Genomic DNA, 21,850 nt, shown 5'->3' on the forward strand with positions numbered 1-21,850 from the left:
ATACAGATAAAATGAAATGAAATGCAAATCTGAAATGAACTCAACATAACGAAGTAGATTTGTTACATTACTATTGTGTCTGGGCCCTTATCTTTTTTCGCCTTCAGCAGCTTATCTTTGAAAGGTTAATGTAGTTCTCAGTGTGAAATTGATAAATATGTTTTACTTCTATTGAAGAGATGTTATGAAAAAAAATACCATTATAAACTTTTATAATCAGATTTCCAAAATGGAAAAGACATCAGACATCAAGGTTCTCTTTCTCTTTGGTATCCGATCGCGTGGTTTCTACATAATATTTTTGGAGTAAGAACTTCTATCTGCAAAAATAAAATGTACATACTTCATGTGCAATCTCACTCGGCCTTTAGATGATAAGTGAGTGTCAACTTTTTGTTATTGCTTTTTCTTTAATTTTCTGTCAAGTTTACAAAGGGAATCCGAACAGGGCAGAATACTAGAACATTCTCGTGCTAATTATTTAGAAAGTATTTGAATAATTTGTTAAGAAACTAATACCGAACTGTTGAAACAATTTCGACACACTGTATTCGTAATAGCACAATGGCGTTATTCAAAGTACCCTTGTCTGTCTTGCATGCGGGAATAGTTTGCATTTCACATAACAACATAATCGACCAAATTCTTGTATTTAGCGTTCTCGTGATTTTTTCTGTTCTGATACGTAAAGTCCCTAATATTAACGGGTAACCATAATATCAGGAACTTCCTGAAACAGAGAGGTAAACTTCCTGCTATAAGATCCGAGAACAGTGATGAAAGCTAAAGGTCAAGTCCACCTCAGAAAAATGTTGATTTGAATCAATAGAGAAAAATCAGACAAGCACAATGCTGAAAATTTCATCAAAATCGGATGTAAAATAAGAAAGTTATGACATTTCAAAGTTTCGCTTATTTTTAACAAAATAGTTGTATGAACGAGCCAGTTACATCCAAATGAGAGAGTCGATGATGTCACTCACTCACTATTTCTTTTGTTTTTTTATTGTTTGAATTATACAATATTTCAATTTTTACGAATTTGACGATTAGGACCTCCTTGCCTGAAGCACAAAATGTTAAAATAATGGAATTCCACGTGTTCAGGGAGGAATGAAACTTCATTTCATATGACAATGACGAGAAAACAAAAATATTTCATATAATAAAATACAAAAAAAAATAGTGAGTGAGTGATGTCATCAACTCTCTCATTTGGATATAACTGGCTCGTTCATATAACTATTTTGTTGAAAATAAGCGAAACTTTAAAATGCCATAACTTTCTTATTTTACATCCGATTTTGATGAAATTTTCAGTGTTATGCTTGTTGAATTTTTCTCTTTTTATTCAAATCAAGTTTTTGTTAGAGGGGAATTGTCCTTTAACCATCTCTTTCGGATATTCCTCTTGCGCATGCATGCAGGATGATGGTTTTCATGGCATTATTTTGAGACTAATATTGTGTTGGTTCTTTCCATTTTGATCTGTGATCAGAACGTGGGGATGCATCATGCAGCCCAAGTGTATATTTCATGTGGGGAATATTTGCATGTTAAACATGGCACGTATGAGCTGGGGCGAGCATTCTTGACCATGTTGACTTGGTTTTTATAAGTACCGTTGTAAAGAACTAATGGCGCAGTCAAATTTTCCCTTCTGAGGCGAGTCGAAAAGAACCGTTTGAACATTTTTTGTGTACCACCTACATGATAGGTGGTTTGGATAAAAATGAATTAACAGCTGTTTTCGACTCACCGTACGGCCGCCGTAGGGGAAATGTGACTGCAGCATCATAGACTCCTAAGGCCCGAATTCACAAAGGTGGTTTTGAAAACCCACGGTTGAGTCCATGGTTTATGTAGATTTCCTGTATAAATTACGCTTAATTTAGCGCGTGTCGGGCGCATATGTAAGAAATGTCCAATGCTAATGCGCGCTTTTGTCACAGTGCGCCAAATTGACGCCTGTTACCATGGTTAAATACGCTATTTTATTCATGAGTCCACTGTTTTCATTCATGTGTCCACTCTTCAAACAGTGGACTCATGAATAAAATAGCGTATCTAACCATGCAGATACGCGCTAAATTAAGCGTAATTTATACAGGAAATATGCATAAACCATGGACTCAACCGTGGGTTTTCAAAACCACCTTTGTGAATTCGGACCGAACTGTTTTGTAAAGTCCTTATGGTATCAGAGAAAATATTTCTTTCATTATGCTGTCATGTGCCTGCATTGTTCATCAATATACATGGAATCTTAAATCATTAAAACAGGTATCGGTTTTTCACCTAACATACCTTTTTACATTTTATTGCCTTCACACTTTTTCTGGGAAAAAAAATCATCTCTAGCTAAACCAAAGAAATCATACCCATGATAATTGAATACCTCAATATCGCCTTGAAAGTGTTCATGGTTATGTGTTGAATTACGGTTATGAAAAAAAATCCCAATTTCACTGACTAGTAACCTCGACATGTTCAATGTTGAAAAAAAATCCAAAATTATATTATAATCAACCATTAAATCTTGACACATTTCGACTTAACGTATTACAATCAGAGAGACATTGGTTTGAATCCCAGTCATGTTTTCCTTCAGCAAGATATTTACAAACATTGTGCTGCACTCAACCCAGGTGAAGTGAAAGAGTACCAGGCAGGAATGATTCCTTGAATGCGCCAAGCGCCTTCCCCAGCTGGAGCTATAGCCGGGGTTCATTATCTAATGCGCCATTGAATAGGCAAATAGATAATCGGTGCCTCATAGAATAATGATACATATATATTAGTAGTACACCCGGAGAAAATATTGCTTCGTTATTTCAGTCACTACAGTGTATATACTGCAACCAATCTGGTGTTTACATATTGTATTTACATTATCATAATAATAATGATAATAATATTCACTTCTTGTAATGAAAGCACACATCACGTACTATAACTTCAATTTGCATAACGTATCAGAAAAAAAACCTTTATGCAAGCCTTTAGAAGATTTGCAGGCCTATTATTAATATATTTAGAATCGCTCTAAATCATCAAGTTATTACATTGATCAGTTTCATTACCCACTGGGTAGGCTGGGTATTTAATTTCATTGAAACTGAAATATATCTTAATTTAAAATAATCATATTGCCCTCTTCTAAAGACTAGGGCCAATATGATTCTGTTACAGGCAATATATTTGATGTTCCCCTCAAGGCCAGTTATAAATGTTTACCTAGTTTGCTTTCATTTTCATGTCTTTATAGGGAATACAAATAGTACATGTAAATCGCCACTTCATTCGAATGACTCGCTTTTCTCTATACGAAGTTTTTGAACACTTTACAGGCTCATCTTGATAGTGGAAATGGGCCTATACCAATATATGTTGGCTGTGAAAAAAAGGATGATTGACACTTTAATTAACTAATAATATTGCGTTTTGATCAAAGCCATTATGACGAATAGCAACTTTTATCAAAGATGTAATATCGTGTGTATGATTTTTTTTTTGCTTTGTAAATAGTTGTCACTATTTATTACTAAATCATAATTGTCTATGTTTAGAAAGTTTTGTTTTCTATTAAAAAACAGTCAAGAGAAATAATAATTATCTAGCTTATTTGCAATTATTGTGAAAAAATGTGCCTTTATAAACCATGTTTGATAATACCCAAGTTTAAATCCTTGTTTGATTCTTTATTGTCTCCTTTGCTATTTTGAACGATTACGTAATATCGATCGTAAAGTAAATCACACGGCTGTGTTTCAAGGTTTCAAAGACCCGATCGAGTTCAAATCTTTGTTGGGTCTCAGCGATTTTCGTCAATCATAAAAAAGGACATCTTTAAAAACGCAAGTACATGAAACGCTAAATAAGATGCGTTTTGAAAGGTCATTCTGCAGAATCACATACGTTGAAAGGTCAAGTCTACTTACCAAAACAATAAGTTGATTTGAATGAAAAGACAAAAATCAAGCAAGTTTAACGCTCAAAATTTCATCAAATGCAGACGTAAAGTAAGAAAGTTATGACCATTAGAAAGTTTGCTCAATATCCGACAAAACAATTATTACATGTGTATGCATATCTTGGTCTTTATGCAAATGAGGAAATAGATGACGTCACCCTTACTATTTCTGTTAAATGTTATTATTACGAAATTGTGAGATATGTGAAACAAAGATTAATTCCTCCCTGAACGTGTGGAATTAGCATTGTTTAATATTTTATGGTTCATTCAAGTTGGTCCTTATTGTCAAATCTGTAAAAAATGAAATATTGTATAATTCAAACAATAAAAAACAAAAGAAATAGTGAGTGAGGGACATCATCGACTGTCTAATTTGTCTTTGGGTTGTGCATATCACTGTTTCGTGAAAAATAAACGAGAATTTAAAATGTCATAACTTTCTTATTTTACATCCGATTTTGATGAAATTTTCAGCGTTATGCTAGTTTGAATTTCTCTATTTATTCAAATCTACTTTCTTTCTGGGATGGACTTGAACTTTAAATATCATAACTGTTTTATGAAATGAAGCGAAACTTTAAAATGTCATAACTTTCTTATTTTACATCCGATTTTGATGAAATTTTCTGTGTTATGCTTGATGAATTTTTCTCTTTTTCTCGCTAAGCCATATTCAAATCAAGTTTTTGTTGGGGTGGACTTGTCCTTTATGATTCGGCTGAGCCCAGCCCAACATAAGTGTTAAACATTTTTCTTCGGCGAACCTACTCTCGTTTATTCATTTGGTACACATCAAGTAAACCTATACTGGGTCAAATTCGCTTATACACGAAGAAAGGTGTTTGAACTTCTAGCCTCTATACTGTGCTAGTGAAATTATTAGCGATTCACGTTTGTGATGCTAGCATAAAATTTCGCGTGTCTTTACTACAACATTGCATGCAGTATCTCTTTTTTGGACTCATTGTGTATTGTCCCTGTCACCTGAAAATGTCAAGTTATTTTCTTGGCGGTTTTCAAAAAATTATTATTTATCTAGTTGTTTTCTCTTACATTTCTCTGTATTATTCTTCTTTTGCCACCCCTCTCTCAGTCTCTGCAAAACATAAACATGAAAATCACAAAAAATAAAATATTTTTATCTGAAAGGGTTTCGATTATGAAACGTTTTACTTATTCTCCAAAGATTGAAATATGCAAATGATTCAATTCATACATTTCTGGGATTCAAGTACGGAGATATAACAATACACGCGATTAAAAAAAATATCGAATTTGCTATCTGGCTTGTTAAGATAGACTATGTTTACAAGATTGCTTGTATAGATTTTAGTGATAAAAAAAACTCTTGAAATTATTGCTCCTCTGGTATAAGGAATAGGTATATCTATAGCGTGCTCTAAGGGCTCCAAAACGTATAAGAATTATTGCAAATAAATGATTATCTTTATCATTGGCCTTAAGCTATTAATGGCAAGCTTTGTTTGCCATCAACATATTTCTTTTGATTCGTACTCCGGACTTAAAATGATCATGTCTTGATATTATTCATTTTAATAAAAAATTGCAGCGATGAATATCTAATGCATTCAATCAGTTGTCAATCCAATATTTTCAATTCTTGGGGAACAAAATTTGACTAAAAATAATTTCATATAGTAAGATACAAAAGAAAAAGTTGGAATATGATATAATCAATTTGCTCATGGAATATTCATGAAAACACAGAAATATTCCACCGAAAAAATGCAAATCTTTTAAATGTCATAACTTCGAGATTCCTTGTGCAATTTTGATCTTTTCTTTATATAATCAAACCCATAGGCGGCGGAAGCGGGGGGGGGGACGTGTCACCCCCAAAATTTTAGGTGGGGGGGACGGTCCCCCTAATTTTTTTTTCTTTTTTTTTGTTTGTCAATTTCTTTCCAGCGTCCCCCCCCTAAAGTCACGTGGACCCCCCTGAAACGTGCTGTCCCCCTAAACTTTACGTTGATGACCTTTTTTTTGATAACCTTGTTTGTGAGCGCTTGTCCAATGTTTTACCTGTGTCCATCCCAAAATTTCAGGTGGACACCCCCTGAATTTTTTTGCTTCCGCCGCCAATGGTCAAACCATTTCATTTTCAGCCTTAAGAAGCCCTTGAACATGTTTAAGAGTGAAGAGACGAATAAAACTGAAGAGGGAGGAGAATACAGTATGTGAAGTCAAAATTGGGAAAAGGAGTTTTTACGAGGGTTATATGCATGTTTGTTTGTTTGTGCGTGTGTGCGTCATGCGCGCGTGCGTGGTAGAGAAGGGGAGAGAGAGCGAGCTCTAGGATGAAGGTGAGGGGGAGGGGACCCGCTTGTTGCGCATGAGTGAACGAAATGAAATCAACAACTGATAGAAGACCCAATCTATCGTGCAGTGGCAAACCAAGGCAAAATATTTCAATGGCGTTGCAATAGTGACTTCATGAATCACTAAGCCATCTTTCTGAATATTTGGGAAAGTGTCAGGAGAGCTTGCCAAAAACTCTACATTTAGTATCAATTCAATGAACATATTTTAAGTCTGTCATAGATTTGGTAGCTTGTTACCATCTTTAAAAAAAGGATATACCAGCAAAAGATGTAAAATGTATTAGAATACAAGGAAATCAAACAGGCAAAAATATCCAAGGAAATGTGATATCAAGTGCCGTTATTATGATATACTTCCATTAAATAGGCCGTTTCCTGCATGAACTTGACTAAGATGCGTGTCAATATGAATAATGAAAAAGGGGACGGGGAGAAATGTTTTTGTATTTTTTTGTATTTTTTTGTTTGCTTTTTATTGAAATTCAAATGGAAGCATGACGCTATATTTTTTAATCCCCCTCCTTCGTTCCCCAACCCCTTACGCTGTGCCGAGTGGAATGCTGGGTTCGTTTCATAAAGAGTTACAAATATTGTAAATTTACAATTGACGTATTTACAATGGTAACCGTGATTGTGATTGGCTGCTGAGAACCCCGTTGCATAAAACTTACCATTATGGTTACTTTGCCATCCAATTATTGTAACTTGCATTGAATCCTTGATTCTTATTGGCTGTTGAGCAGCGTTACCATGGTAGTTAGTAAACAGGGGCCTCACCAAAAATAGGGCAATGGGGCAACTGCAATTAGGCTACCCTGTGATATTTCAAGTTAATGAAACAAATGGAGCGATAAAAAAGGAATTAAGCAAAGAGTAAATTATTTTGGAAAGAACCTGGCGCTCTCTGAGTAGCCTGCAAGCGCAGACCCATATTTGACACTGTACCAAGGATAGGGTAGAGAATACTCTCCAAACCCCCTTATATGTCTGAAAGCATCCATGTATCATGAGTGAATCTAGCCTCTTACTTCAGACTCTGCACGATGAACGATGCTAAAATAAGATGTCTGTCTTTGCAGACTAACCGCTTAGTGTAAGGGAAAACCCCTGATATTCCAACGGACTACCTTTTAAATGGGCGTTTCCTCTTGACCCTTGATTGAGGCATACCTCATTTGAAAAATATACACGAGAGCTGTGCACACTTCCTCACTCCTTCACATTTGCGTGTGCATATGGCTGGCTGGTAGATAGACTTTCAAATCAGCGTTGGAAATCAATAATAATTTATATTTTTGGTGCGAAATGATTGCTGATTTATAAACAGCATTTGTATCGCTGTCAAAGTGTGTGGGGGGAGGAGTGTACCCCCGACAGTGGCGTAGACAGGTCCTTAGACCTGGGGGGATGATCCCTAGCTGGGTCATATATATATATACATATATATATATATATATATATATTATATATATTTCTACATATATATATATATATATATATATATATATATATATATATATATATATATATATATATATATATATATATATATATATATATATATATATATATATATATATATATATATATATAATTAATATATAAATATAAAGAATGAAGGAGATAACGTACTCGATAAAAACAAAATATCATGGGCCAAAGCAGACGAGTTAAAGATAACAAAGTAACACGATCTGCCTCATGGATTATCTCGTGTGTCTTTTAATCACTTTGCTTTCAGCAATAAACAGGGCATCCAGTAATAAACAAACTTCCTTGCACATTTTTCATGGCAGTAATCTTTTGTTTGATTAATGACAATGAGTAAAGTTGATCATAAGAGAAATGTCATTTGTCGGATGACTAGTTTCATCTTGGTCATGACAGTCCTGCTAAACATGATCTAGAATAACTAGTATTCCTTATTTTACTAGTATAGTAGTATACTCTTTTAAAAGTAGCGATATTGTTAATGATCAAACGAATGAATCAACAACTAAAGGAATAAACAAATAAACAGCCAAATAACTAAAAAAATATTAATTACAATTATAGTAATAGGGGTAAAATAAAAAAGCTCAACATTATATTTCTTATCCACGTGCAGATATGCGGACACTAAAATGATAAGCACACTATAGCTCTGTTTAAAATCACCATGATTACAAAGGCTTGATTGAATTAAGTATGGAAATGAAATAAACCTCACCGGGTTGTCGGAAGTAAACTGTATAGATAAATTTTATCGCGTAAATGCGCGAGATGATTATGTTTTTTGTCAAAGGTCCGACAATGAGCACGCTGAGGGTCGAGTTAGGCTTGTTCTGTGATCTTAGACCATAAATTAATCTTATCCATGGATTGATTCAATCTGCCTTCGTGAATTAAGGCATGTCTATATATTGGATGATTCTACCTTCTTTGAAAAGCGCAAAGTACTCTGAAAAAAATTAGTGAAATAGTTCACTCTTTAAGGAGTGAATATATGAGAGTGAATATTGAGTGAAAAAACCCTCGGATATCACTGAGGCCATCCAAAATTTGCACTTTCATTCCAAAATCATTCATTTACTAATTCGCTCCTTAGAGACTGAAAATTTTCACCTTTCTTTGCAAAGTAGGGGTTGAGGACATGGCCAGCTGGGAAAAGGGTCAGTGTATGTGTATAGGTAATTTCTTATTAATTCGTTTGAACAGTGTTAATGTGTTATGAAAGCAATTGCTCTGAAAGGGAGTGATTAAGCGACACTTTCTTAAATCTGTAATGAAATATTTTGAACTTATCTCCTTTGCAAATACATAATTATTATAAGGAAATGTACTTGGTGAAACTCTGAATAACGATCCTTAAATGTATATGACGACGCAAGGCAATTGTTATTACTTAAAACTTGCAAGTTGTAAATGCATATAAGATGATTGACTCTGAATAAAAGTCCAATTTTGATCATGTTTGTCATTGCTGTACGTTATGATTATTACTGCTATTATTATTGATTGATTTTAACTAGCATTCATTGCTTTATTACTGTATAGTTTTGCTTCTTCCCCCACAGAAACCTGGGGGGGATGATTGTACACACCATCCCCCCCACCTAAAATTCTGGGGGGGATGCATCCCCCCATCCCCCCCGCTATCTACGCCCCTGACCCCCGACATGTATGTATAGGCCTAGTTATTAAAGACCGAAGTTCAGTTTGCTCTTAGCATTAGTGTTTGCATTTCTCGTCTGAATAAAGGTGGAAGAAGATAACAGTTAAGAGCTTTACCATCGGTGATTGGAGACATGTACGCGGAAGACATTACTTTGCAAGAATGAGTAGGGGGAACACTGTGGAGTGTACCATACAACCGTGATATTTTATGCTTCATAGCAATATGCAGAGCCAATGCCCGCCATTGAATTCACGCGGAAAAAAGGCCTAACCTGTTTTCATCTATAGTGGATACCTGTGAGTAATGTAAGTATAACCAGGAATCCCGTCTCCATTTATCTAGCACTTGTTTTCATGGATCGACTATACTCGAGTAGTAGGTCCATGTTTTCACGTATAGATGCACATGATCATGTGTTGCCTACGATATTGAGTTGAGAGTTTTGTACACACACGCTAGTCAACCAAGAGTGCCCGCAGCTTGAATGGTTTGATGCATGCATCAGTGCAGCTATTACATATTTTCGAAGCATGGACGAGAAAAAAAGAAAGTCAATCAGTTATCCATACGAGCTAATAGTGTGTACGTATCAAGTGATAAAGAATAAATGTCAAATAGTCCATGGAGTCCATCATTATGAGATAGCAGGGATATTTGGATATGGGGAGGGGTGGGGTAAGACAACCTCAAGATGACGTCATATCCCTTTTTACGGCTTTTACAACTTGTCTGTCTGTGGGTCTGTGTATAATGCATATTTGATAAGTCTCCCAAATGTATTAATGTTATTTTTATTAGTAGACATATTTAATAATATTAGTAATAGTAGCAGCATTAGTAGAAGTAGTAGTAGTAGTACTAGAAGTAGAAGAAAAAGAAGAAGAAATAGTAGTAGTAGTAGTACTAGTAGTAGAAGTAGTAGAAGAAGAAGAAGTAGAAGTAGTAGTAGTACTAGTAGTAGAAGTAGAAGAAGAAGAAGAAGAAGAAGTAGTAGTAGTAGTAGTATATATAGAAGTAGTAATCGTAGTACTAGTAGTAGATGTAGAAGAAGAAGTAGTAGTAGTAGTAGTAGTAGTTGTTGTAGTAGTAGTAGTCGTAGTCGTAGTAGTAGAAGTAGAAGAAGAAGAAGAAGAAGAAGTAGTAGTAGTAGTAGTAGTAGTAGAAGTATTAGTAGTAGCAGAAGTAGAAGAAGTAGAAGAAGAAGTAGTAGTTGTAGTAGTAGTAGTAGTAGTAGTAATATTAGTAGTAGTAGTAATAGTAGTAGATACTAGTAGTAGAAGAAGTAGTAGAAGGTCGTTTATTTCAGTGATCATAGTATAGCCCGTAGCCTGAAATACATTCAGTGTCCAAGCTATACAACCATAGAAATAAATAAGGAAATAAATACAAAGAAAGAAAGAGAATAGACATGTGTGGAGAAGAATAAAAGAACAAAACATGAAAGATATAGGAGTGCGATTGTACAATAAAGTATGATTGGCAATGATTTGAAACTAGTTTGGTCTTTACTCCAAAATCAAGCTTGCTATCATCAGCAATTGTTACATTAGTATAATTTGAGTCTTAAATTTAAAAGATACTTCAAATTCACACTTTCAGAAAAAGAGCGAAAATAATGCGATGTGTTTCAAAATCGGATCGTGGACTAGTCCTAAGTTGTGCGGCGGCCTTGAGATAGAATACGGCAATTTTTTTTAATCGAAATTTGAAGGGAAAGACCTCTCCCCCTCTGAATCACCAACCATTAAGGAAACAAGGTAATGAAATACAAATTTTGTTCTTGTAACGATAATCATGATAATATTGAATCACAGAGTGGATCGAAATCTATAAATGCAAAATGCATGGTTCAGTATGAAATGCCCACATAATATCATCACGTCGTAGAATTTTGTGTCTGGTTTTGAAGGCGTGTGCCGTATTCGGCTTCTTCCCAACAGTCACATCAAAGTCCGCTCTTAAAGTTGAATTAAGAAGGGGGTGAGTTTCCATAAATATGGGTTCCACACATAATATAAAGTATATATCAGTTGTTCAAACAAATAGCATGTCACAAAAATCTTCTGCCTTCTCGATATTTTGCTTTGAAAGTCTATGAAATTAGCCACCTGTCAGAGCCCGAGAGACGAGTGTACAGAAAAATCACTCTGAGTGTGACGTCACCGGAGGGAATTTAGTGTAAGAGGTGCCTGGGTGTAATACAGAAATGCTATGCAGAGAGAGAAAGATGATTTTACAATTTTTTGTCAAAGCAACTCAAGTCAAACAAATAGGAATCATATGTACAAATCTTTACTTTACCTGTATAAAGAACAGTATGAATAACTATCATGAACTCTTAAATCATGATGAAAGATTGAAAACAGTGAGTTATTGAATGATATTTTCACTATTTCTCATTTATTTTATCACGATGTTCCATCAAGTGAGTAGCTGGAAAGTAATTCCGGCGGCTAGCTCAGCTCTGCGCGCGCTGCATGCCTATATGCTATATACAATACACTCAAGTACACCCAGGCATTGAGTGTACTGCACTGTAGTGGGGTAGTGTTCTGGTATGTCGACCCCCAGACCATCCCCATATATATCTCTATGGTCGAACCGCAGTTCATGACCATGCAGCAATCCCCTGACGTCTTTTTCTTCTTTCCTTTTGTCTTTGACTCCATTTTTATATCCTGTGGATCATTTCCACTCATGGCTCATTCCACAGAACAATCTTGAATCAACTTACTATTCTTCTCGGCCTCCCGAGTTGTTTTCTACATGTATATTTAATTACGCTAGAGGTCACCGTCACACATACAAATGCAATTCGCAAGTGAGTTGAAGACAGCATGAAAGGTATGCGGTCCGGCAGCTCGACAGCTAGCTGCGCCGGAGCGGGTGGCCGGTCGGCACAAAGCAATTCCGCAACCAACTGTGTTTTTTGCAAGAGCCGCGTCACACGCGGATAAATATATCATGATAACACGTCTGCTACGTTATCGACTGGTGAGAAGATCTTGGTCAAATTTCATATTATTCGCCTTGAAATTATTCCTTTAGGGTCTATGGTATCATTATGAGGGAATTTACATATTTGGAATAATAGTATGGCCATAAATATAATTTTAATCATTTCCTTTTTGCAAGTTCTCCGGCTCGCAGATACAACTTCAACTGCAGTTTATTCAATTGTTTCGCCACGGACACAGTCCGGAACGAAAACAAGGCATTAAAATCGTCTAAAATTGCTACAAAGAAGAACAGTTTTAACAATGTAGGGTCATATTATTGACAATATGTCTTATGATAATTATTACTTCCTTTCAACATCGTTCACATAAAATCAATAGCGATAAAATGAAGTTTTGACACAAAAGTAAATATGAAGGCGTACGTGCATAGTACACAAAACAGCACTGCCTTGTTTACTACGATACCCCCGGTGACGTCACAGTCAAAGAACACCCGTCTCGGTAGGCATTGCAGGAGCGAACTCGAGGAAAATGAGTAGCGATAAATCGTTCAAATTCACTATTTTGAAAAAAGAAAATGGGGGGTCGAATCACCTCTTAGTGTTTGGTGGGTTGTAAGGTTGCTATTAATGTAAATATCTCAATATTTTGAATCGTCTTCTTAATTCAACTTTAAAGGAGCGGCTTTGATTTCACACTGACGATAAGTTGATTTTGTTAAAAGGAGGAAAATTATAGAAAAAAATCCCTCCAAAATGACTTATTTATGAATTATGAAAGTGTTGATTTTGTGACGTCACAGACGAAAAGCTCCTCATCTTTTGATATAAATCCCACAAAAGGCAATTATTAAAAAAAAATGAAAGTGATTTTATTTGTACCATGAATATATTATCAGACACATCATTTCATATCCCATTCTATAAGCAGATAAGAAAAATATTATATTCATGGTTCAGGGGATAACAGATTGACTGTTCATAGCCAATCTTAAACGTTTTTTTATGAATTTGTATTACATTCATCATTATCATAAATGATAATCATTTGATCATGCAATGCATATTTTGCTCATGATTTTTTATGTATTTTTGATCGTGAATAAAACCAAACCAAACTTACTAAAAATTATAATTTATGGTACATGTGCGGGGAGCTGCTCGCATATCACGTCAAAAATGAAAAACTTTTAAGTTCACAAATTTATTACTCTTTACTTGATTTTCATCAAACATTCACCAATCTTTCTCTCTAGTTTTATTCTTCTCCTTTTTAAACCAAATTTCGTCAGGATAAACTTCTCCTTGAGCTCTTTCCCAAGGAGGTCAGGGCCTAAAAATATATAGTTGAGGAAATAATGTATCGGTTACTTATCCAATTCTTGTGTTAAATTTTATAATCATGATAATAAAATACCAGGTGTACAGCACCCCCCACCACCACCACGAAAAGCTTGTTTGAGCTCTCACTCAAGCAAAAATATTCACTTGATAATTATTTGAACACGCTAAGACCCATTCATCAAAAACTCGTTTTCAATATGTCGATGAATAAACGGAACATAAAGTCATGAGAACATGATAAAATAGAACATTCTATGCTGTAAAAATAATAATAAAACTCGAAATTGAAATTGAAATATTATTATATTGTTATAGAATATTGTTATTAGGGACTCTGTATAGTCCTATTTACTATATTCTTCAAACTTCCTGATACACTCATTATTCTACCAATCGTCTTGATCACATTAAGGGTCTCGACTCTCCTTCCCTCTATAAGCTTTACTTATCAAAACATTTAATGATTTTATTTTCTTTGTTGTGTTTACGTTAAAATCATGATTTACGGCACGAATCCATATCATATTTTTTTTAAAAGGAAATTAGATTATTAAAACAATTCAATTTACATTATGCTTAAGATGGGCTTTGATTTTCCTTTTCATTTGAATCTTTATGATATATGGCGATTTTTTTCCTTTTCCACTAATTGTATATGTTTAAAACCAACAAAAAGGAGGATACTAGACGTTGGTTTACAACCCTAGTATTTCCTCAAGTGGTGTTTAGGGACCGACTCAACTTTCGAAATTAATTTCATGTGACTCATGTATAAATGTAGTGAAAAAATATAATTCTATGAATTTGTAATAGGAGCAATTGGAATAATCCACTGAGCTTACAGAAATCGGTGATGAGACTATGGACAAGGAAACAAGACAACACAGTAGTCAATGCATGGACCTATTGGGTATCTTATATATGACTGGTTTATCATTTGTATTTCTTTTTTTCACAGTTTGTTGAATAGGCTAAAATATTCCAATTAAACAAAGAGAAATCAGATTGACCCCCATCTCGTATTAGAAAGACAAGGGAGGAATCGAAGGCGATTTCTTAATGTTGATGATGATAGTGATGGATGATGATGATGGTGGTGGTGATGATGATCGTGGTGGTGATGATGATAGTGGTTGTGGTGGTGGTGGTGGTGATGATGATAGTGGTTGTGGTGGTGGTGGTGGTGGTGGTGATGATGATGATGACGAAAGTGGTGGTAGCAGTGGTGATGATGATTATGATGACGATGGAAGTAGTGATGGTGCACGGTGATAGTGATTGTGGATGGTGATGGAAATGATGTTGCAAGTGATGGCCGTGGTGATGGTTGTTATTAACTTCGTATTATTAACACCTAAACGGTTATTCTACTGCAAAATATTTAATTCATTTTTGTATTTTGCTCAGCGTTGGGATGCTGTAAAGGACGTATTTTTTCTTCAAGAATTGCCATTATTCATACACATTATTTCGTTTTTTGTGAGCTTTATGAAAGAAACGTAAATGGGAATGTTTTGAAAATATTTTCAAAATATAATCAAAATATTTTCAAAATATTCAATTAATTCAATTGAATTGAATTAATTGATTTTTTTGAAAATATCGTTTAAAATTGTTTAATTTCGTTCAACTTATGCTTTGTGTTCAATAAATTCGTATTTAGACTGTAATAATTACCCAGCTCACGGATATCTTCGATAAGATTTATTTTAAATCTTAATCTTAATTAAATATGAGGTAAGACGATATGCCATTATCTTTATCTTTGTCACTTCTTTTTCAATTTTGATCTGTTCAAGCATGGATGTCTAAACGTAAAGATCCATAGTATGAATTAGGCAATATTTAATACACAGCAAAAACTGTGGTGTTAACCGGTGTACATAGAGGACCACACCAATTATTTTACACCGGTGTTAAATTGGTGGTGTTAGTTTTACACCTATAGGTGTTATTATAACACATTTTGTTGTTACATTTACACTCTTTGGTGTTATGTTTAATCTCTGGGGTGTAATTTTAACACCTCAGGGTGTGGTCATCTATTAACACCAATTGGTGTCAGTTTTAACACCGCAGTTTTCAGTGTATAGTTCTAACCTTGCATTATGAAATAAGAATGGCAAGGGAATTCTTATTATTTGTATAATGACACTAATTGTGTTTGTTGTTGCTTTGTTGCTATTACCATCTTTATTATCTCCCATTTACGTTTGCAGATATAGAATTGGACCAAACATGGAGCCTTGTCTTACTCTCGATTCAAACTATACGTGTACTCAACCCCCTCCTAAATTCAATATCACACGTCCTAACTTCTGCCAAACAGGTATGGCATGTGTTTATTAAATCAGTATTTGTGATAATTGGAGAACAAATTTACATCAAATTTTATTTCATCTTCTCTGATCCTCAAGTTCATCTTTATTGATTTCCACACTTGAAAATAAATACACACCAACACTCTAAATGAGATGTATTAAGACTAAGCATGAAAATAATCCCCACAATATTACGCAAAATTGTTGCCTTTTAAATGCACCACTGTCTAAATCATTGTGAAAAGTTACATATTAATTTGATGTGCTACGAAGAGAAGTGATGGCATCAGGGATAATGTAATACGCAAGCTTTTAAAAAAAATTGACTGATGCAACTTATGAATGAAACGAAATAACTTGCTATAAGAACAATTGCATTATTTTTTTTAACCTTACACTTTATGGTTGTTATTTTAAGATTGGCTTCTACTTGAATGAGTTGATATTATAAAACTTTTTTGTGTGAAGCTGATACCTCTAGATAAAGCCCAATTCACATCATCAAAAAATAAATCCTGAAATAAATTTCAATCGAGGATTACAAATATTGGTCAGTTGCGTTATAAAAAGAGGCCCTGAAAAATTGAGACGTGTATTTGTCCATATACAATTTCCTCAAACAGGGTTCAATAAAAAAAGCCGTGATTTTCATGTTCGTGCTGGTTTGACAAGCCATTTGATATATAACATGATATAGATACCTTTATAATATCTGACTGAAACAAGAAACCATGGTTAGCTACGTACGTCACAGGAAGTTATGTTCTTAGATATGGGCAGTATAATTATATATACATGTAGTTACATGTATCCAGACTATGATTATACCCATCACTACAAATTGAAGATTTCCATCTTTTCTGTGAATTATCTTTAAATTTGTTTCCCTCTAATTAGGTGTAACGAACTGACCTTTGAATTATCCAAATGATAAATGTACAAAACATACAACAGTTTTCTGCCAAAGTGAACACAAAATAGATGTATTCCCATTTACCTATTTTGTTTATGTGTTGTTCAGATTTTCATGTAAGGTCTACTACATTTTGGGCCAACCAATTTCTGATGTCACTTTGCATATACAACGTCTATTTCACCTGAATTTGAAAAAGGGTATAGACCAAAGGTTCTTATAATTATTATGCATTGAATCGCCCGTTAAGTCCGAAATACGAGAGGGAATTTTCCGTTTATCTTTTTCGCATAAAAAATATAATTAATCACATTCACTGCATCATATGCATCATGCATTCTGGTCACTGCAGTGCATGTGCTATTTTCTCACACCATATCGAATGGCTACTGAATTTTAAGCATGGGATATACTATTTTCTAGTATCAATTCAATTTTTTTCACTGTAAAGGTGCTGCAAAAACCTTCCAGGCATGTGACAGCCCATTTCTTTTAGCGCTTATCTTAAATTATTTCACTATTATTAAATTTTAACTGAAAAAATTGTTTGCCCCAATGTATGTTTGCATTTCATCTGCCACGTTCCATTAATTTGGTGAATTCTATTAGAATTTATTTTTGTCGGATACTCAGTATTACATATTTTTTCTCTATCTTACTGATAATTATTGTTATTATCATTATTGTGTTTTATTAGTATTATTATTATGTTCATTCAAGTAAAAAGCGAAAATAACCGATTATGATAGAAATTATATAATCGATGATGAAGGGAATGATAATTTGTTCATAATACTTGCTTTGATCTCTATTTAATTAAAGAATAAGAGGTTTATTATGCAATTCGTATAAGACTACGATGTACCAAGTATTAAACCTTGGTATACTTTGTTAAAAAGATATTCATTATTGATCCTAAAAAGTGTAAATTACGATTTCCTTTATCTTAACACATTCTGTAAGTATGATGAAATGATTTGTTCATCAGAATTTGTTCATATAAAATGATTTTCTATTTTTCTTAATAAGTTTGACTATCCGAGCTTTCAATTGATTTTTTTTTAATTTTACTATGTTTTGTTTATGTAAATGTTCGCATTTTTTGTTTTTATGTCATGCATGGTCTATATGTAAAACAGTATGTCAATTACTACTGGGGCTACCCTGCTGAAATAAAACTAACTAAATAAGTAAATAATAAACTAACCAACTAACTAAATAACTTACTAACCAACTAACTAAGTGACTAAGTAAACAAATAAACAAATGAATAAATGTGATATTTTTGTGTTCTTTCTGTTACTTCTTCAGTCGAGTGTTTTCTGTAGTTTGTTCTTTGAATTGTCTTTGTTGAATGATTACTGTTGCACCTTAATAATGATTTTCAACGTATTTCTGTATACTAAATAATTGTTATCAGGAATATGCACCGAATGAGCTGATTACATCTCAGACACCTTATTTTTTAATTTTTTTTTATTTCATTGAAGTGTATAAACGCTATTTAAAATAAAGTATGTCGTTCAAGCCCGTCACTATATAACAACTATTGCTTAAAGTTTTAAAGAAGCTGTTTAAACTTTTAAACAAGTTTTTTAAAAGAACTAGGTCAAAATATTTTTTGAATAAAACTTTTAACATTTGTTGTAAAAGTGACGGGCCTATACATTATAAACAGCGTGTTTACATACTCCAAGTAACGAATATTGTTACTGCGAAAATCTCACAAATTAAGCAAGTAGTCAATGCAGCTTTAATAATAAAATTTAAATTTCAAAAGCAATAAAATGAGGCTGACATCATTTAGCTTTTTTCATTTCCAAGATAATGCATACAACTGCATGGAAATAATGTAAAATAAGTCACAACTTTGCATTCTTTATTAGATTTCGATGAAGATTAATTAATGTTTTGCTTATTGGGCTTGTGTTTTCCTTTAAACTGGAATAGACTAGAAGAATGTAGGACAATTTGTAATTTATTGATCGGATTATCCAAATAATCTAGGATTTCCTCATAGTCTTTGATGAAAAATTTACCTTACAGAAATTTATGTAATAACTATTTACATCATGTAATAACTATAACACTAACGCGACGGGAAAGTAAATAACATATGACACTACATGATCACTGCATGTGTAACATCTCTCTAAATTCTATTTTATCAACCAATAATATTTAAAGTTGGTTAAAAAACATTCGATTAAATAACAGCAGACCGTGTGCATGCAAAGCCTACCCTCGCCTAGATTAATCCATAATAATGTTGAAAAAAATGGGCTTATTTCGAAAGGGTGGGTGCTGTCGCGTTAGGGTGCGTCAACGCGAACGCGAAGATTCGTCCAAAGCCCCCCGGTTTGGCCGAAAGGGTGCGTTGGGAGCGCCGCATCGCGTCGCGTTCACTGGAACGCGCCCTTTCGTCCAAAGCCCCCCCGGTTTGGACGAAAGGGTGTGTTTAATAATAAATATTTATAAGAAAGCTGAACAAACAAAAAAGACGAGTGATATGTGAAACTTGCATAGGAACATAAATCATCATATGGCACAAACATTCTTTTTAAGGTAAAAAAAAAACAATGACGGCATGCTGCATGAGGATTTTTCGGTGGAAATGTTTTATGGTGTAATATTGATACATGTAAAAATTATGACTGATTTCAAGGTTCTTTCAAATAAAAAAAGTAACTTACCTTCAATTTTATACTTTGCAGGTGTGTACTTATTACAAAGGAAAACATTCGTATACCTGGAGATATTTGGTGTCCCCCAAATTATAAAACTTACGGCAGATGTGTCCTGGAAGGGCAAGGCCAAAATTGATGTCGGGTCAGCATTCACAACGTTTAACTCTTCAGACCCTACCTTACTATATTTTACACTTGAGACCCTGCCTCAGTATATTTTGTGAGATGTATCTTTTGTGTATGTGTGCGTGTTGTGTGTATAATAATAATAATAATAATATGTGCGTGTTGTTTGTATAATAATAATAACAATAATACTTATAATAATAAAAGTAATAACAATAATAATAATACTTATAATAATGATAATAATAATAATTTTCACCCCAAAGAGTGAATTTATGGAAATGAATTTGGAGTGAAAAATTGGCGCCAAGTGGCTTATTGCAAGGGTGGGTATCTGATTTTATTATCATTATTATTTTTATTATCATTATTATTATTATTATTATTATTATCATTATTATTCTTAGTTGGACTTTTCTTTCTTTTCCTCAAATTGTCAATGCTTTAAATGATTGAAAATCCACTATTTTACGTGCATGTTGGCAATGTTTGACAAAATACCTTATATTCAGCTTTCTCATAAATATTTGTATTTATTTATTCATTATTATTAAACACGTCGTTTCGTCCAAACCGGGGGGGGGGGGGGCTTTGGACGAAAGGGCGCGTTCCAGTGAACACGACGCGACGTGGCGCTCCCAACGCACCCTTTCGGCCAAACCGGGGGGCTTTGGACGAATCTTCGCGTTCTCGTTGACGCACCCTAACGCGACAGCACCCACCCTTTCGACATAAGCCGAAAAATTGAAACTTCTCTGTTAGCTTTACAGACTTATTTCAATGAAAATATTATAACTTGAAACATAAGAGAAAGGAAAATGTTTTATGTTCTGAATACCAGCACCGCCAACAACCGAAGAGCCAGTGTCATCAACCCTTACATCAACCGTGATATCAACGGCCTCAGATATAATTTCTACCGTTATTACGAATGCTTCGTCAACTCTTACCCAATCAAGTATTACCCCAGGTAAAACAAGTGAAGATTATCATTATCCTGATTACATAGACAATTCTGATTTCAAAATGGATGCATATCAGAACTTTGAAGTTCGTTGATTAATAGTAGTATATTTGAAAAATGTTTTCCCCGTTCAGAAATTTGACGAAAAAGTGTCAAAATATATTTTTTAGGGAAGCGGCAAATGCTCTGACAACAATTGCTCATGCAACACATGCTCCTGCGATAATTTCTCCAACGACATTTGTTCTGCGTCAAATGAGGACAAATCCCAAATAGGCTGCATAATTATATTTGCTCCGCCGACATGTGTTTTACCGATATTTGCTCAACCAAAAACTACCCCATGGACGTAGTATACGAATTCTGCTTTATTCGATTCAATATTATTGACATGCAATACATATTTGCAAAATCTGAGGTGTTATACCGTGTATGTGTTGTGCAGTTATTCTCATTAAATATTGCATACAATTATTAAAACATAATTCATGGCTGATGATAAAAGTCGGGTTTTCATTGCTGTATATGAGTTTGTCTTAACATTATTTCTGTTTTCTCCCCTTCATTTACTCTCCCCTTCAATATCCTTTATCACATCCGCTCTGTATACATGTATTTTAATTTCTTCATTAAAAATTGGGGTTATATTTCATACATGCATGCTATCTCCTAAATCAACCTTCTTTTCAGCTACAAGTGACCCCCCCCCCGCAAGTGACTTCTTTCCAAATGTCCTGGTGGCTAGATAGGAAAACTTTGCATATTTCAGAAAGGAGAGCACCTTGAAATGGGATTGAAAACTTGCTCCCAATGTGACATTGATAAACGTTCAAATTCATCTTCTAACATGTTTTAACCATGTCGATATTATACTCGGAAATGGGCAATCGACATGAAAACGGGTAAGATCGTGGATCATCAATGGTATATTAAGCATTACCCCCCCCCCCTAGCTCCCCTCCCCTCCACCACCACATCGTCCATGCGCCTTCTGTGTTGGAACAATTTTATCAACGTAACAGGTGTTGGTGGAAGAGCAAATTAAATATCTCGTATAGCTA

General features: G+C 34.3%; 1 protein-coding gene across 1 annotated transcript in view; it reads left to right on the forward strand.

Moving 5' to 3' along the window:
* Positions 1-9,473: 9,473 nt before the first annotated feature.
* LOC121410759 (pheromone-regulated protein PRM7-like) overlaps positions 9,474-21,850 on the forward strand; it is a 43,017-nt gene continuing 30,640 nt past the window's right edge. The window contains exons 1-3 of the mRNA XM_041603044.1: positions 9,474-9,780; positions 15,998-16,107; positions 20,667-20,795. Of these exons, the coding sequence (XP_041458978.1) occupies positions 16,017-16,107; positions 20,667-20,795 (220 nt within the window). The 5' untranslated portion in view covers positions 9,474-9,780; positions 15,998-16,016. The remainder of the gene's footprint in view (positions 9,781-15,997; positions 16,108-20,666; positions 20,796-21,850) is intronic.

Source organism: Lytechinus variegatus, chromosome 3 (genome assembly GCF_018143015.1).
Source record: "Lytechinus variegatus isolate NC3 chromosome 3, Lvar_3.0, whole genome shotgun sequence".
Classification (NCBI taxonomy): domain Eukaryota; kingdom Metazoa; phylum Echinodermata; class Echinoidea; order Temnopleuroida; family Toxopneustidae; genus Lytechinus; species Lytechinus variegatus.